Here is a 13,973-nt window from a genome sequence, read left to right as displayed (position 1 = left end):
GCCACCAGCAACTTGCACATCTAGAGAACAAAAGGAACAAACAGCAGACAAAAGAAACGACAACTGCTGTACTTTACCTATTTTCCCGAACGATGTAAGTTGTCAAGAGTTGCAGCAGTTGCCTGTTCTCTTGCACGATGTCCAGCTGATCTGAATCTTTGGGTGGGGACATGGTCATCCTGGTTAGCCAGGCCTGCAGCCGGACAGGCTCCACGCAGGCCAGCTGAGCCAAAGAGCTGCAGAGGCGCAGCAGGCTGGGGTTGGGACTCTTCTCAGCTGGTGGAGAAAACCACTAGTGAGTGCCAGATGCTACAATGAACGTGTTTGGAGACGGTTTTCCATCAAATGCGTGAAGCTGTCACTCCACTTCCTCTTACAGCTTTTCTTTCAAGCATCTTCATATCACAGTCTAATACCAGAACAGTATAAAATGTGGACAAAGGCAGGACAGAAAAGATTCAACAACAACTTACTCAGCTGGAAGAGCTTGGTGAAGAATTTCAGCACCCTGTTACAGAACTTTGCTGAGAGGTTTTCGTTGGCTGTCGCCATCATGATCTGGACCAGTTCTCCACTACATGGAGGAGAGAAATTAAAGTCAGCTTTGTAAAAGGCAAACCCATTCCTTTTTTTCACTCACAGTTATATCTGCCCTCACGTTTCAGATTGGCAATAGTTTGTATTAACATTGCTCAGCAGCCAAGCCCCCGAAACTGCTTTCAGACAAAGAGCAAACTCTGAGCTCAGACTAAACCAGGTAAATCTCGTGAGCTCTGGAGTAGCTCCATGGTAGTATCATCCACTTGTTGAGTCACAAAAGGGCCTGTACTGACTTCCAAACCAAAATTCAATATTTTCTTGCCCTTTTTTCCCTTTCCATGTTAATGAAGTACAGCCATCAGACTGGTTCAACTTTGAACTGCTGAACAAGTAAAGAGCAAAACCAGACAATGGTCAGCTTTCTAACAGAGAAAAAACTTTCCTCCAATGCACTCTCACAGCTCTTTGGGATATTGTTGTTGTCTTATGCTGTTTCCATCACAATTTATCTTCATCATTCTAAGCCAGGCCAACACCTCACCTCCACCCTTAAAACTATCAACCTATTGCCCCAAGGAAGCACTGAGAGAACTTGGGATTTTGCAACTGCCTTGCAGACCAGTGTCTCTCTAAAACCTCCTTATCATGCTTTGATAAAACAACCATCTTGCAAGATTCCCCACTATAAGGACTGGCATTAACGTCACTGAGGTGTTGACAGTGACAAGCTAAGAGAAAAAGGAAGTGAAATAAAGTCCGCGGACTACAACTTTGAGGTTGACTTCACCTTTCTGAGAAGAATTCCTCCATGGCTTTGCGGGCCTGGCTGCTCTCCAGCTGCTTCTCCAGATGTTGCAAACACTCCTCCAAGATGGACTCATCCAGGCCACTGAGCATCAAAAGACATGTATTAAAAACAACGTATGAGAACAATTTTAACAATTCCAAGAGCCAAGAAGTGATCGGTTTTGCTCATACAATTCTAATCAACTTCCCACTAGCTGAGAGAGCAGCTCTCCTTCCAAGAGACAGGTGAAAAATAATTGATGAATAAAAACACATGAACACCAACAAATCCAACAAGTATTCAGAAAAAAAGCGGCACATGTTGTTGCAGGGAAGTTACACACAGAGATTAAAAATAATCTAGACTTTTCGGACTTGTCACATTACAAATTCCTCTAAACGGCTGCTCTTTTTACACCTCAAGCCTCTTTTAGTGTTAGTCCTCCCCATTCTCTACTGTGTTCATCCCCGCTCCACAACGCACCCTGCAAGTCAAATCCAATTACGTTTCCATTCTCTCCCAGAAGAGGCAGTAGATCTCTCTCTGAGCACCTTCCACCCAGAGAGGATCCATGTTAAAAAGATGCAAGATCATCATGCTTAATGGTTTTATGTTTCAGAGGGGTAGAATCTACATCTGTGCATCGAACAGCACACAGAGAGGAAGGGGTGGGAAGCACAAATGTGGCTAGTTTGCTATGATAAAGCAGGGATTAGCTATCCTTATAAACCAGCAAGAACAAAGGAATATAAAGCAAGTTAGGTCGGCATCTTCAGCTTTGATTTTGTGCTTGTATTTACATAATTTTCTATTTGCTTAAATAAAAAAAAGTCCAGAAATATACATGCTCTATCTGGAGTGACAAGAGATGATTCAAGTCCGAGCCATGCAGTGTGTTACCTGTTTGGATCAGAGTGATGGGCCAGTATGTTATAGCATCCTGTGATCAGCTTCTCGTAAACACGCGCCAGGAATTCATCTGATTCCGCAGGGCCCAAGATCCTCTCGAGGGAGTTGCTGCTTATCTCTGCCACACTCTCTGTGCTGCTCTCCAAAAGGAGGGGCAATAGGGAATGAATCACCTGTGGCGGGTTCAAATCATCTGACCAGCTGGAAAAGAAAAGAAGTTAATTGTGTGTATGATCTATCAGAGAACACGCTTACTGGATCGATCAGAAGTCACACAAGCAAGGCACGAGTCTGGATCAAGTCTGTGATAAAAACCCTTTTCAGAAAGCCAGGATAAAGACACTGACCCAGGCATTTTTCGCCTCAGAAAACTTGTTCTCATTTGGAAAACTCTCCACGTTACTTTTGCATATACACAGTTACATTTTCCCAGACAGTCATGCTATCGCATATTAAAGCTTTTGGACTTGTCTGCAGTGGCAATAACTATTTGTTTTGTTTCAGAATATCTTAAAAGTAAGTCCTTGGAAAGAAGTTCTTTCCTTTCACTTTTTCCTTATGTTTTAATAACATCACACAGATGAAAAACCACAGATGAATTAATTAGATCCATATGGTCTCAGTTTATATCCCAGTTTCTTCAAGTCCCTATTTGACCAAAAGGACTAACATTTTCTCTCAGGGACTTTTAAATACAGCAGATCGAGACAGGAAGGCTATTTTTCATTAATTTAGAAGTGTACACTAAGTAACTCCATTAAAGGCTGAGTTGAAAATACAGATCCAGTTCACGTGTTGCACCCCAACAGTCTGATGAAGACTGAAAAGCAACCACGTTAATTCCCCGTATGATGTGTCAGAGAACACCCTTATTGGAGAAATCAGAAGTCACACAACTCCGGATGGCAGCCCAGGAGAGCAGACAGATCTATACAGCGAGAACATACCATAAACCCCACCACTTACACAATGAGATCCCCAGTGAGTCTGACCAGGGAGAGCAGGGTGTGCTTGAGGGAAGCTGCAAGGGGTAAACTCTGGCTGCACAGGGTACCCAGGTGGGCGGCCTGAACCGCGCTGATGTAGCTTTCTGCAGGGATCGTGTCATTCGCAAAGGCGTTGCGCTAAGGATTGAGAGAAAACCACAAAAATCAGAACAGTTTTAAAGAAAGATGCGCTGCCTGCCATGCACAGCAAGTGATGGTCCCACCAGATCGATCTGCGAGGCTGGACTCACCCACGAGCCAATGTTTGGAAACTCATTTGTGTGAATGTTGTTCCACGATTCACATAAAGTTTGCACAGCTGATGGCAAGTTCTGAACAAGCGCCGGACCTGCGATTAATGTGGAATCGTAAGTCAATGAGTAATTTCATGGGTCCTATTGAAAACAAGAACTAGATCATTAGATCACGACACAACTGTAGCTAAGCTGAGCTGTAATTCTCCTGAGGGCTAGTTTCAAATTTTTCTACAAGTCAAAATTATCAGTAAGTTTGCAAGGGTTTCCCAGCTTCTTCATTAAAGCAACAGAAAGCATGGCAAAAATACTAATTCACCGCAGTCTTCAACATATCAACATTTCATAATGCCCCTTACTATGTCATGCCACTGGAACACGAACACGGTTCCAAAAGCGTTTCAATAAGCCGGATAAGCCCAGAAGATTGCTGGTTTTTCAAGGTTTGCCCAACTTTTTTCAGCTGTTAGGACACTAAGAGGGAAAGATTTCCCAGTCTGCTGCTGACAGCACAATGCACTCGTTTGAACAAAATGCTCCAACAGCCAGCATACAGCTCACCTAGAGTATTAATAGTAATACTCACCTAGAGTATTAGACTTGCAACGGCTGGATCCAATGGCCAGGACAGCAGCATAACCTCGTAGCTTCTCTTCAGAGGGTTTGTTTTCAGCAGAGCCCTCTTCAGAGAGGCTCCGTAGTAAGTAAGATCTGCATTCAGGATGGAAAGGATTTATTTCAGGAAACAGATCTGCATTTCAGGAGTAAATATGTCTTAGCTGTCAATATAGTGACAGATAAGAAAGCAAAGTTCTGCCCCATAGTTCACGTTATACCACTAAAGGAGTTCTGGGCTTTTATCTCCTTCAAGCTACTTACCAGGAAAAGCACCCACTCAAAAGAAAATACTGATAGACTTGTGCTTTTTTCTACGTAGGTTCTAATGAGAGTTTAGGAGACTCCAGACTCTTAATGTAAGAACCCTCTCTCTTTCTTGATGGTCTGACAGCCTCAATATTATCTCAGTGAAATAACCTAAAGTAGCCCTGTCCTAGAGAGCAGTTAGAGGAGGTTTTATCTTCATAGGAAAAGCTGGTATTGCAAGCAAGACTTGAAAGATCAGACAAGGAGGCTACTTAGAAACAACAACTTCACATACGTGGCTTGAGAAGCTACTTTTTATTCTTCTTTTAAAGCAACATACACTCTGGAGGACATACATTAGAATAATTCTACTGGACTATGAAAAAAAATGCACCTACCTCCAAGAAAACAACAAACAAAATGCAAAGAAAGCCCTATACACATAAAAAAAATGTATTCCCACTAGCGATGCTAAGGACTGTACCTGGTGAATGTAGCGTAAGTGTCAATAAGCTGCAGCGTAGCAGGCAGGAGGTTTTTGGTTATCTCTGAAGACTTGTGTGGATCCGTTTCTGCAGCTAGCTTGGAAAAGTGCTCATCCAGAGAAACCTGGATCTTGGAAATTGCAGCATCGAGGGTGTAAATGGATTGTAAACTAGGAACTTCGTGTAGCTGGAGAATAGTTGTGCAATCAACACCACAGAAAGAAGATATCTGAAAAAGCAAAGGGATGCAACAGTAAGTGCAAATCATTCCACACAAACAGAAGCCCCATCTGCACAATTACATTCACACCGACTTACCTGTCGAGCAAAGTATTCCTCTGCTATTTCCACATCGTACTTCACCGAGCTGCACTTGCTGGAGGCCAATTCAATGAGAGAAGCAGCATGGTCAGCTTTCATGCCTTGCTTCGTAAGGTGATCCTACAGATGCCAAAAAAAGACCCGCCACACTTAAAAAGTGCTCTATAATTAACCACTCTGCCAATTACGAGGTGAGAACACTTCAGAAAACACAGACACAAGTTCCCATTTCTCAGCACCATGCCCATGTAACAAATCCCACATGCAGCCGGCACAGAAGAGGAGACTGACCGGCTTGGCTAAACACGGAGATTCTGAAGGAGATCAGAAATAAAAATAGAGTTTACTGACTGTGGAAAAAAGGACTGGCTACTGATGAAGAATTGATGAAAACAGCTAGATCATGCAGAAAAAAAATCAGGGAAACAAAAGTGCAATTTGAAGTTAATTTGGCCAATTCTGTTAGGGATAATAAAAAGTCCTTCTTTAAATACATTAATAACAAAAGGAGGGGCAAGAAAAACCTCCATTCTCTGTTGGACTTTGAGGGAAATGTAGTTAACAAAGATGAGGAGAAAGCTGAGGTACTTGATATCTACTTTGCCTCGGTTTTTACCAGTAATACAGGTGGCCCTCAGGACAACTGGCCTCTGGAGGTGGTTGACAGAGACAGGAAGCCAAATAGGCCCCTTGTATTCCAGGAGGAAATAGCTGGTGACTTCCTGAGCCATCTGGATCCTCACAAGTCTATGGGACCAGACAGGATCCATCCTAGGGTGATGAGGGAGCTGGCAGAAGAGCTCGCCAAGCCGCTCTCCATCATCTCCCAACAGTCCTGGCTCACTGGGGAGGTCCCATACGACTGGAAATTGGCGAATGTTACCCCAATCCACAAAAAAGGCTGCAAAGCTGACCCTGGCAACTCCAGGCCTGTCAGCCTGACCTTGGTGCCTGGCAGGGTTATGGAGCAGATCATCCTGAATGCAGTCACACAGCACCTGCAGCATGGACAAGGGATCAGACCCAGCCAGCATGGGTTTAGGAGGGGAAGGTCCTGTCTGACCAACCTGATCTCCTTTTATGATCAGGTGACCCACCTGGTGGATGAGGGAAAAGCTGTAGATGTGGTCTATCTACACTTCAGCAAAGCTTTTGACACTGTCTCCCATAATATACTCCTGCAAAAGTGCACTTGTAGCCCATGGCTTGGACAAGTGCACTCTCTGCTGCGTTAAGAACTGGAGTTGGACCAAGGGTTGGACTTGATGATCTCTGAGGCCTTTTCCAACCCAGTCAATTCTGTGATTGTTGCCATCAACAACATTACAAAACAACCTGATAAAGATGAGGCTGTACCTTGATCCATGTGACATAAGATGCGATTCGCAGACGGGAAGACCAGCGCAACGTGTGTAAAATATCACATTCACTCATCTCGGGTGTGTTCGTGGCCAATTGATTCATGTAGTTTTTGGATGGAGGCAAAATCCCTAATATCCGCCAGAGTATCAAGAAGTAGTACTGAAGTGCACAGGCTTCCTGAACAAAAGTACAGTTGGACAAATTAATAAAGAAAGATTGGAGTGTCAATCACTACAGCTACTGATATTATCTCATCAGGGACTCCTGTAGATGTGCCAAATGAGATGAACACATACTTGACTGAGTTTCCGTCATATTACACAAAGAATTATGCAACAAAGAGGAGAGAGAAAAGAAAAACGAAAGATTACACAGATTATTTTCATCTTCACCATACTCTAGCCAGACCTCCTGGGATTAACAGGGACATACAGTAAGTCTAAAACATGTTATGAATTAGAGACTCATATGAGATGTGAAACGCTACCATTAGCCATGGGATTTTTAACCTCCCCATTCCTCCAACGGCTGTCAAGAATACTTTGCTCAAAAATACTTAGTTTGAAAACTTGTTGTTCCTCAACACAGACAACATGACAGCAACACAGCCTTACCAGCGCAGTGACGTTTTTGTTCTCCTTCCTCCTGAGTGTATCGAACTGTGACCCAGCCGCAAGCAGTGAAGTCAGGGCCGTGTAAAGCTCATCATACTTCATAGTCCTAGAGAACAGGACCTCACAAACCTGCGAGAGATGATAAGTCAGGATGGGCGTGTTGCAAATTGCACAGCTCTGCGTTTATATACAGCCAAGGTCTTCTTGTAAATATTCAGAACACCCACAGACCAAAACCATGCAAAATGAAACTTTTGCTCTAACTGCTTCATCAAGTCTCGTCTACTTTCCCAGGCACTTGTCACATGAACTCAGCCTTCAAGGCTTACGGAAAGGTCTTTCAAACAGAAATCCTCGTACCGCGCTATCGAGACGGTTCAGATCATCCTCAGAAGCTTCTAGAGACAGGATGCAGTAGAATCTGGGCTGTGGAGCTGTGTCTGGAGCATAAGGACAGAAAATAATGTTTAAAGTGACAGTTTTAATTAGCCATTAATGTGTCATCCCCCCTCCTCCATCCCCACAACCTTTCACATTTGAAGACTAACACCAGATTCTACTAAGCTCGCTCCACAACACATTATATGTACTTTTAACCTATGGTACACACAGCCAAGGTTTTCCTACTCATACAATCCTTGCATAATAAATACACACTTATTTTGAATTATTTGTAGCCAAAAGTAAATTTTTTCCATTAAACTTTCTTTGCATTATGAGCATTGTTATCCACTGTATCTATGCCTACAATTTTCTCTCTTACCTGATGAACAGTGTTTGGTCCAGTTTTCTTCCACTTCTTTAAACCCATGATAAAGTGGGACAGACATTCGTCTGCTACTGTCCTGGGATCCACTCACCCAGCCAAGGGGTGGGGTCAGCAAATTATATTGCACCTAAATTAAAAAACAAAGAACCACCCATGGCATCCTTGTCATTAAGAGGCAGGGGGAAAAAGTACCACCCCCAACAGAAAAAGAACCATAAAATACAGACAACTCTGTCGCTAAGACAAAATCATTCCCAGTTTCTGAGGGAAGCCCTAGACCCTACTTGATGATTTTTGTTCTGGAGTGAGCAGCTTAAATCAACGGTCAAGTTTCCAACAACTGAAAAAGACACACACAAAAAACTAACATCCCATTAATGAGAACAGCACCAAAAACCTCAACAATGAAAAGCTAAACCAAGGACACGGTGCACACGGTATTTGTGAAACGGTGCCTAAATCCCCAAATACTCGAGATTTTGCAAGACAGGTGGGGCGTTCATCCTGTCTTTACCAGGATTTATTAGGACAGTAGGTACAGAACATGATCTCAAAAATCTTACCTGTTCAAATAGGTACATGGGGGCCTTGGAATACTGATGGAGCAGGTAGTCAAACACCAAGAGCAGACGTGCCACGATAAGCGGCACAGAACACTGCTGGGTATCCATGTTCGCCGTCAGCTCCACAATTGTCTGGATACAGAGCATCATGATAGATCTGCGGCCCCTCTCAGAGAAATTGTGAAAAATAAGCAGCAGCAGCTGGAGATGTTCAACATTCAGGTCTTCGGTGTCACTGGGAAGAGTTCCCTGCAAGGCGTTTTGCTTCAGTGTGCCCACAAACCTGGCAGGAGAGGAAGTTCATAAAGTTCACTTTTCTCCTTGTTTAGATCCCTCTTTAAAATCTCTTTAACTAGAGGTCACAGACACATATAACTATATTTTTGTGCTTATTCTTCTAATACTGGCAATTTCATAAATTATTCACCACATTGTGCATTGGAATTATCTCACCTTTCCCAAACTTTAAGGCATTCTGGAACGTCAGGATCTCCCTGGGTAGTGGCTTTATGCTGCCAAATCAGGAGAAGTCGCGAAAGCACCGACAGACTTTGAGGATGGATGTAGAGAGGCCACGGACCTTCAGAAAATGGGGCGACTCCCAGCTGCTGGAGAAGCGTGTTCTGGAACAAAACACAGACTTGTTGATTCCTGTGTAACCTCAGCTGGGTGTTCCTGCTCCAGCAGGGGGGTTGGACTGGATGAGCTTTCGAGGTCCCTTCCAATCCCCGACATTCTGCGAAAAGAGGCAAGTCCTGTCTGATGCTTTAAATGAAAGCACGATCTGAACATATTGATGATGGTAAATGTTAGGGCTCGCAGAGCTTGTTCACACAGCAATATCTCTCCTATCTCAAATATATGGCATAGCTACTGAGGGATGCTTTGCTGTCACTTTGTCACCTAAAACTGATTTTCAACTTCAACGTCAATGCAGAAAAAATGGCGTTAATGAGCTCTGCTCATTTAATGCAATATCACAGCAAGAGAGATGCTGCTACGTATCACAGCAAGAGAGATTATGCTACTACGTTCAGTATCTAAGAATCTTGAAGAAGACCCCTTTGACTGATCACAGTAATGCTTGATCCTTCTCAAATAAAAGAAAACAACCGATTTCTGAGAAAGTCTAACTGCTTAAAAAAAAACAAACCTGCAACAAGAAACATCAACCAAGCAAGCAGAGTATTTTAAATACACTAGAAAACAGTCAACAAAAAATACAGGAATTGAATTCACTGATTGGTAAGATTTGGCAGATTTATAACCTCTACTCTACAGTGTTAAGTCACGTCAGGCCATGATCTAGCAGAGAAACCCAGAGGCTACAAAGTTCGCACAGGAAAGCAAAAGGATTAATTTGATTCTCTTCGCAGAGAATTCTAAGGCCTTTTGGCATCAGTTCTGACAGCAAAGCAAATCTGCAGGAATCCCTCTTGATCAATGCGTGCGCAGAGGCAATCTTCCAAAACAAAATATACAACCACATTTCCTCTTCAGCTTTCATCGCCTTCAAAGTTCAGTGCATTAATTTGAACTCTGGACACTAAGTTTACACTCTGCAGGATGTGTAAACTGGATGACTGCAAAGGTCATCCAGCTTGTTGAATCCAAAATATTGCAGGCTCTGTTTGCAAAATAATATACTCTAGGGCCAAATGGAATCATCAATGCAGTACTCAAGCTGCGGAGCGTCTGCGTAAAGACATTAACACACATCAACACTCCATTTTAATTACACATTCAATCACAGACTGACCTGCAAGGCGGGGGACTGAAGATCTGAGGTCACCAAGGAATGGTTGAAGTGATACAGTGCAGCAGCAAACTCCTCATCCGACGTGCCTGTAAGACAGGGATCGAGCCACTTTAGCACCATTGCTCTCCTACATTTTAAATTTCCACATGAAACTCAGAAAACGGACACCTATAAATCCTACAGTGTGTGGTCTGTAATGGAGACGTTGTGCTCACTCACCCTTGAGCCCGTCCTTATCCACCTCTTTGATGATGCTAGCTAGCGTAGCCATGTGCTGCTCCGAAAGAGAGACGCTCAAGTAGTTGCGAATGAAGTTATTCCTGGAGTTCAGCATGGAAGAAGTGATGAAGTTCAAAATGTTTGAAGCCAGGCTTAAAAACTGAAAAGAAAAAAGAAAACACACTACAGAAGCAACACAAGCAGCAGGACTGTAAGACAACATTAAATAAAACCAAAACTGCCAGCAAAATAAATCAAATCACATAACTCCACCCCAGCAGTGGGGTACAGATTTACTCATCACAATCCAGCTCACTGCACTCCATGTTCTATATCTGGACCAATTTTACAATTCCCTGAAAAGGCTGCAAATCTCTGACTTCTCAACCGCAGTATTTATTTTTGTCTTTACCCAACGGAGTTAGAGCTAAAAGTATTCCAGCAGCAAGTCATTTCGCTTATAGTCCTGCCCTCGTTTTCCCTTCTCCCTCTGTAACCCAAATAGATATTAAATTCAGTCTTGGCTTCCCTAACAGTAACAAATACCCTGATATTCCACCTGAGGGACGAGTAGAGAACACTTCTCTATTCAAAGTCAGGACAGTCACTGATTCTCCATCAGCAACGTACTTAAAATACCTGACATTTATCACGCTGTCTGTCAACGCGGCGAGCCGCTGACAAGCAAACCACGCGACAGCACATCAATTAGCTCCTGAAGCCTGAAGACCTCGTACCAATTCGGGATCTTTGCGGCTGGCCAGGATGTTCCCGTTCTCTCCGGCCGACTGTTTGTTGGGGCTCTTCACTCGGGGCGAGCTTTCCAAAGGCGGTGGTGGAGGCGGGGGCGGCGGGGCCACCTTCTCTTTGCTCGGAGAGATCGTCTCCTCAAACCACTGCCCAAGGATCGGTTCACTGTCGTCATCTAACACAGGAGGAAGGAAAAACAAACATTCTATTACAAGCAAACACCTTAAGCAAACTACTCAGGTTAGAAAAGGCCTGTAAAAGTTTCAATGAGCGGAGTTAAGGCATCTGCTATCCTCGTTTTTCCTTTCCAAATCACAAGGCTAAGCACTTTTACAGAAGTCCAGCAGGAATTTACAAGGAGAAATTATTTCCAGTCTCCTCCTAAGCAAATACTGCCAAATCCCGGCCACTCCGGCTTCAGTTTACATAAAAGAGTACAGTCAGCATTACTTCTGCCAAACAGATCTTACAAACTGTTTCATATTTTCAGCATTACATGCCATTCCAGTCTAAGAAGGCAACAGCCCTGTAGCCAGGTTTCCAGTAAGTCTGAAAGACAGCGTAAAATCCTGACTTAAGTTGCTTGTTGCAAACTCGATTACCTTGGCTGCTGTCCTCCTCGGTGCTGCTAAAATCGTCCTCATAGTAAGTATTGGAATCAGTGGAGGCACTTGCGTCACTGCTCATGGAACCCTTCCTCTGACGCTGCAAGACACAAGCCTGGGAAGAACAGCAGAACAAGTTAAATTTCAGATTGTGAAAGATAAGAATTTCAAACTAAGAGTAAATTTCTAATGCATTTTCAGTTTCTTCTAGCAAATTTGTCTCAACTAATTTATTAACAGTTTTTTCAAGGTTCCTCCCCCTTAAGTTGTACTAAAAATTACACTGGATGGTTGGAGACAAATAACTTGTAAGCAACACTTCAGGGAACAGCTCTAACATAACATTTTGTATACAGCCTTTTCACCTTCTCCCTAAACTCACACATATCACTGAGCTTACAGGAAAATTTTACCAAAACAAGTTCATCAAATGTACAGCTCTGAAAAACGAAAAGAGAGAGGCCCAAGTTGAGAGCTGCTGAACAAAGAATTCTAAATTCTTCTCAGCAGAGTCACAGTTTGTAAAGTGAGAACTTTCCATGCGGATGACACGTGGTAGAAGCGGTTCAGCCGCAGAAGTTTGCTCGCTGTACACCAGCTCCTACCTTTCTGTAGGAAGTAGACAGCAAAGTCAGCAGCAGATTAGTGAGTGGTACAGAATCGATCAGGCGCTGAATTCTCTGGATGGATGTGCTTTGAGCCATGACATCCAGCACTGCTGGCGGCCCATCGCTCTCCCAGCCCTGGAGGACGGCATCGAAAAGAGAATTTAAAGCGTGTTTCAGTGGAGAAGGCAAAATGTTTCACAAGAATGTACGTGCTATCTACATACCTTGTGCAATGCCTCCACTTGCAGATCTTGAAACAGTGATGACAGCAATTTGATAGCATGATTTGCTAAGACCACTGAGAGAACACCAAACCCTTGATGCCTACAGAAACAGAGAGGATACAATGCAATTTCAAGGGGAAAAAATATTTATATATTAAATTGAGTGAAGAGACTGCTTTCCTAAACTGAAGAAAACAAACTCTTTTTGAGAATCAAGATGTGAGTTACAAATGGACATAAAACTTCAAGAAACCAACAAGACTCCGTAGCAGCTGCTTGCAGGGCATGGTTAGATACACGGACAATGATTCATTACTTCAGGGAGGTATTTACATACCCTTTGCCTGGTCCTAGTTTGGGAGACCCAACGCCCTCCTTAGTACGTGCAATAATGTCTCTGACGCGAAGAGCAGCCAGTGGATCTTTCTCCTTTCCCTTATCAGCCAAGGCCGTGGGGCTGAGGTTCAAGATGAGGAAGAGGCTGTTTAGCAAACACCAAGCCCCAAGCAGCTGGAAGTTCTGATAATGCTATCATCCCAAAAGTGAAAGAGGGGAAAGAAAGAAAAAGACAAAACAGTGTTAATCCAAATGTCAAAATATAACAGCACAAAACCAGTGAAAATTGCTTCATGAGATGCAAATCTTACCTCACCCCCAGCACGGCGTGAATTGCTGATGGCTTGTCCAATCATTTCATAGATTTCAAGCTGCAAATCAATCCAAAACCATGGTCACGTTTAAGCGCTTCTCTGGGCAATAATAAACCACCACACACACTTCTAAAACTCCAAATACAATTGTATTTTGCCCTCTACATTTAGCAAGCCCATTACTTTATCAGCAAGCCTAACACCTGGAAATAATAGATACGTATCGCAATCCAAACAAAGACAAATTCTACACACTTCACTTGCCGAGAATGAAAACAACAAATGCTCTCACGTCTACTTACACATTTCTGTACAATAGTAGCAGCATCATTTTCATAATCTTCTTCTTTGGAACTTGTTGACCCGGTTCGTACCTGTTGAGTGCTCCCCACGTGTAGGATGGCCATGCAGGTTGCCACACTCACACCTGATCGAAATCAAGCAGAGGTAACATTCTTATTAAGAGCCAATCTTGGGACTTAATGTTCCTACCCAGCACACTAAAACAAGTGGTATCAAATGTGCTCATAAACTTGACAGAGCTGGGAATACCCAATACAGCTGACAGAGTCAAGTTTTGGCCTATAGAAACATGTGAAAACAATTAAAGGAGGAAATGTTTTACCATGTAATTCAGTACCATTTTAAGGCAATCTTTGTACTTGACTGCCACATCTCTTTAAAATCTTACCCATACCAATTAA

At 43.1% G+C, this 13,973-nt stretch overlaps 1 protein-coding gene across 6 annotated transcripts in view; it reads right to left on the bottom strand.

Moving 5' to 3' along the window:
• UBR4 (ubiquitin protein ligase E3 component n-recognin 4) overlaps positions 1-13,973 on the bottom strand; it is a 74,969-nt gene that overhangs the window by 53,216 nt on the left and 7,780 nt on the right. For all 6 annotated transcript variants that reach the window (XM_065038042.1, XM_065038043.1, XM_065038044.1 and 3 more), the window contains exons 9-32: positions 13,572-13,696; positions 13,267-13,326; positions 12,957-13,147; positions 12,620-12,719; positions 12,393-12,530; positions 11,785-11,902; positions 11,170-11,357; positions 10,433-10,592; positions 10,214-10,299; positions 8,908-9,077; positions 8,455-8,737; positions 7,886-8,018; positions 7,483-7,562; positions 7,123-7,251; positions 6,503-6,685; positions 5,144-5,266; positions 4,825-5,054; positions 4,063-4,187; positions 3,474-3,571; positions 3,203-3,360; positions 2,228-2,437; positions 1,328-1,429; positions 474-574; positions 78-276 (exon numbers count right to left, since the gene is read on the bottom strand). In XM_065038042.1, coding sequence (XP_064894114.1) covers positions 78-276; positions 474-574; positions 1,328-1,429; positions 2,228-2,437; positions 3,203-3,360; positions 3,474-3,571; positions 4,063-4,187; positions 4,825-5,054; positions 5,144-5,266; positions 6,503-6,685; positions 7,123-7,251; positions 7,483-7,562; positions 7,886-8,018; positions 8,455-8,737; positions 8,908-9,077; positions 10,214-10,299; positions 10,433-10,592; positions 11,170-11,357; positions 11,785-11,902; positions 12,393-12,530; positions 12,620-12,719; positions 12,957-13,147; positions 13,267-13,326; positions 13,572-13,696 — 3,490 coding nt within the window. The remainder of the gene's footprint in view (positions 1-77; positions 277-473; positions 575-1,327; positions 1,430-2,227; positions 2,438-3,202; positions 3,361-3,473; positions 3,572-4,062; positions 4,188-4,824; positions 5,055-5,143; positions 5,267-6,502; positions 6,686-7,122; positions 7,252-7,482; positions 7,563-7,885; positions 8,019-8,454; positions 8,738-8,907; positions 9,078-10,213; positions 10,300-10,432; positions 10,593-11,169; positions 11,358-11,784; positions 11,903-12,392; positions 12,531-12,619; positions 12,720-12,956; positions 13,148-13,266; positions 13,327-13,571; positions 13,697-13,973) is intronic.

This window comes from Columba livia, chromosome 21 (genome assembly GCF_036013475.1).
Source record: "Columba livia isolate bColLiv1 breed racing homer chromosome 21, bColLiv1.pat.W.v2, whole genome shotgun sequence".
Classification (NCBI taxonomy): domain Eukaryota; kingdom Metazoa; phylum Chordata; class Aves; order Columbiformes; family Columbidae; genus Columba; species Columba livia.
This window is presented reverse-complemented; position numbering and strand designations above follow the sequence as displayed.